General features: G+C 45.8%; 1 protein-coding gene across 1 annotated transcript; it reads right to left on the bottom strand.

The window, feature by feature from the left end:
• Positions 1-1,100: 1,100 nt before the first annotated feature.
• LOC123409820 (aspartic proteinase nepenthesin-2-like) lies at positions 1,101-2,636 on the bottom strand. The gene has a single exon (XM_045102693.1). It carries the CDS (start codon positions 2,622-2,624, stop codon positions 1,254-1,256), a length of 1,371 nt encoding a protein of 456 aa, XP_044958628.1. The 5' UTR covers positions 2,625-2,636; the 3' UTR covers positions 1,101-1,253.
• Between the last annotated feature and the right edge of the window lie 1,511 nt (positions 2,637-4,147).

Raw genomic sequence — 4,147 nt, 5'->3', positions numbered from 1 at the left:
CCATTCTATGGCGTACTAGATGGGAGGCGTGGCATGCTGACCTGGTAATCCGTATCATATTTTTGTTTTGCCATATGTACAACATATTTTCTTTCATACTTAACTTTTCTTTCTCTGTTGGCTACAACTCGAAGACTAATTGAAACCAGAGATCAGACTTGAGTAAGATAAATGGCTGCAGCACAAAAGTATAGCTGGAGGAAACTTAAGAAGCATTGTGTAAGTTATAAATGCGGTAAGGTAGAGCAGATAATGCGAGTAAAAGAAGAACATCATACTAGAGAGTGTTCTACTTACGGTCTGCAACCTTCTTCAGGGTTATTTCCAAATGGACAGAGTTGGGCCTCGTCTAGCATTCACAAGGTCTTATGAGTTTCAGTGGAAGTTACATCACAATTGGATGTTCAATGCCTCTAAGCATTAAGATCTTTCTCTGTTTTTGTGCGGCGAGGTGATCTTGACAAGAGATAATTTTGCGCGACCCAATTTGCAAAGCCAATATATTGTCAGCAAGAGGCATTGAACAGTATGGTTAGTGAAGATATAACATTGCTCTCTCATTTATTCTACTTATGTCACTTCATCTGAGATATTAGGTGTAATGATCAGAAATCAGCGATGAGGAAGTATCTTACAACTATTGGATATGCCCTAGCCATGGGGATGGAAGACCAGACACACACACCCGAGGAGTTCGCATGTGCCACCTGCTTTGCGAAGGTTCTAGAACCTTTTCTGGACCTTTTTCTTTTCATTTTGTGTGTTTTTCCTGTTTCACAGTTTTTATTTGCTGTTCTTGTAATTTTTTGAATTGATGATCATGTTTTTTGGAATATTAGAATATTTTTATAATTTGGGAACAATTTTCCAATTTCAAGAACACATTTTGAAATCGGAGAAGACATTCTAAAATTACGGTTTATTTTATTAAATCTGCAAACATATTTAAAATTTTACGGCCAATTCGCAAACATTTTTTAAATTCATGAAAAAATGTGGACCTTTTTTCGCAACTCAGGGAATACTTTTAGAGATTGACGAAGATTTATTAATTTGTGTAAAATTTATGAAATTTCAGAACCTTTGCCAATTGGCAAACATTTTACAAAGGGGCAATATATTTCAGAAAAGGTACAAGCATCTTACAGACACAGTTACATGACATATTGAATACACCACAATGCTGAAATATTTCTTTTGGCAAAACAACGGAACAAGATGGAACAGTACACCCGATGGAGATGATCATCTAGCTAGAAGAGTAGCACCCAAGCAAGGAGCAGGGAGGCTATCGCCATGAGCGACACCACCTGTGAGGGGGGCGGAGCCGCTGCGCCCTCCTCGAGCGTCAGCGTCTCGCCGCCGACGTCGTAGATCATGTTGGTGCCAGCCTGCACCATGCTTCCGAGGACAGAGCCGAACGGTGTGCCCACTGGCATCGGCAGCATGGTGAAGCACTGCAGCCCGGTGACGTTGTCCTTGAAGAAGTAGTGCACCGTCGTGAGCTCCAACGTAGCCGGCGCGTTCCCGCCGTCGAACACCAGCGTAATCTTTGGGAACGTCAGTGTCGCCACGGACTGCGCGTCGTAGCACAGGTCGAAGACGCCGCCGGCGAACGCTGATCCGTTCACCTCTTGCGCGTTGATCTTGCTCACCAGTGCTTGTCTCAAGGCGTTGTAGGCGTCCACTTGGAGGCGGGTGACGGGGGACAGCGTGCCCATGACCACGCCACCGGAGCTGCCGTCGGCAGCAAGGTCGAACGCCCCAGTGGGGATGCCGCTCAGGGCCTGTCCATCAACCTGTATGGAGGATAGCTTGACGTAGTAGACGTCTGGGAATGCCGTGCTCCTGAGCAGCAGCGTTGAGCGGCCGCCGCCCCTGGTCTGCGGCACGGCGGCGTCGCCGAGTAACACAACGCTCTCGGAGTCGGAGCTGCCTGCTTCGTCGGGGGCGAGGTAGTAGGAGAACTTGCTGACGCTTAGCTGCGACACAAGGGAGAGCGCCCCCCTGTTGAAGCCGAAGCTGCCGACCTCGCCGACGAGGGGTCCCGTGCTGTTGGCGGCGCTGCACCCCAATATCGCTGCTCCCACGAAGCTCCCCACGGCGACCGTCTCGTTGGCGAGAAAGCCGGTGGTGTTGCTCCCAGGCGCGTACACGTTGACGTAGCTGCAGGTATCGTCGCCGCTGGGGTTGCCGCCGCAGGCGTCCATGGTGTCGTTGGCCAGGAGGCTCCGGCACGTCTGGCTGGCGCATTGGACCCGCACCGGCGCGGCCACGCACTGCGTTGTCCAGACGAAATCATTGAGGACGTCCACCACGCCGGAGACGTCGTTCGGCGTGGCGCCGATGGAGACGTTGTAGAGGACGACGTAGCCGGCGTCGTCCGCCGCGGCGCTGCCCAGCAGGTCCGTGTTGCGGTTGCGACGACGCGCCTTTTTGAGCAGGGCGTTGGTGCCCGACCTTGGCGGCTTTCTGGACAGAAAGTTGGGCGTCTGGTTGACGCTCGTCGCCCTCCTCGCGGCGGTAGGCGCCGGCGCCAGGAGGAGAAGCTGGAGAACAAGGAGCCAACCTACAAGCGTGACGGCCAACGCACTGCCATCAGTGCTTGCAGCAGGGCGAGCCATATTTTCTGTAGTTACGTACAATGAATAGCTAGCTTGTCTGCTGAAATACATACACACACATATATAGGTGCCAAGTCACTCTCCTTTGCGGTGGATATTTGATGATAAGAGCAAGTATAATAAAATACAGTCAGCAGACTGTAAGGATTAAAATACTATATTTTTGCTGAGTTGGATGAGAGAGAAGAGGAGACAAAAGGGAAGCGGACTCTTCGTGAAGAGCCAGCTCTAACACGTGCTCCTAGGTGCTTTGTGAGAATGAAAGGTGGGCCATATATGATAAAAGTAGTACTCTTTTGTAGCTAACTATTGTACAAGCTAGCTATAAGGTGGGCTATAAGATGGCTTATAGCCCGAAAATTGCTTTTGGAGGCCGAGCTCCATGGAGCCCTTTAAATTTGAAACTCAAATTTCATGAAAATTCATATTTTTACATTTCAAAAAATTCTGAAAAAAAATACAGGGATAAGTGAATGTGTAACACACATGTGTGTAAATTTTCAGAAAAAAATACATTGAAATGAGGGCTGTGCAAAAAAGACAAATCTGAGGCTTTTTTACACATGACACTATTCATCATTTCAGGTCATGAATTTGTCTTTTTTGTGTAGATCGTATTTTAAGGTATTTCATCCTAAATTTTTGCACACATACGCATAACATCCTTCTTTACTTCCATATTTTTTTCAGATTTTTTTGAAACCGAAAAGTTTGAATTTTGAATTATTCAAAAATTTCGGCCTCCATGGAGGCCGAGCTCCAAACGTCCGCACTCCTTATAGCCAGCATTTGGCTATACTATTAACCATGCTCTAAGGGGGTTTTCCTCCTACGCAGGCGACAAACCTATATATTTCTAATACGCCATAGACTGAACCCTAGCCGACATGAATAAAACTCAACACAAATGATGTTAATATATAAAATAAAATTATAAATAGTAATTACGTACTACTCAGATAAGCCCGCCCGTTCAGAGATCGAGAGGCGACTAAACTCGCATACGTAGACAATATATAGCCAAATACGTGTATTGGTTAGTACACGACGAATGAGTTTTGCTCTGGTAATAACAAGATGTGGTCCTAGACTCACGTATGAGCCATTACTAGGCTGGTTGTAATGGATAGTATCAAATACTAGTATCATGCATATGATACTAATGTATGATACCACATCCGTAATGCATAATATCATATGTTAGTATCGTAGAGTAGCTTATTTATTGACATGCAAGACACATAGTAACACAACATTTAATATGATACGATATTATGATATGATAATCAACCATCTTTTTTTTAAATTTAATTCTATGACACCTCATCGAAATTGACTAGTTGACATGCATGATACTATCTATGATACTCCCATTACGGGCAGCCTTACGGTATAAGCGTTCTGGATATTTAAGAGAGGGCAAGCCCACACACATGCCACATGTCAACCGAACGAACAAACAACAGAGAAGATTTTTTTTGTCCCACATGGCTTAGCTTCATGTAAGCACTCCAATTCAAAAG

The sequence above is a fragment of the Hordeum vulgare genome, chromosome 7H (assembly GCF_904849725.1).
Source record: "Hordeum vulgare subsp. vulgare chromosome 7H, MorexV3_pseudomolecules_assembly, whole genome shotgun sequence".
NCBI classification, from domain to species: Eukaryota; Viridiplantae; Streptophyta; class Magnoliopsida; order Poales; family Poaceae; genus Hordeum; species Hordeum vulgare.
The sequence above is the reverse complement of the archived record's forward strand: the minus strand, read 5'-3'. Positions and strand labels throughout refer to the sequence as shown.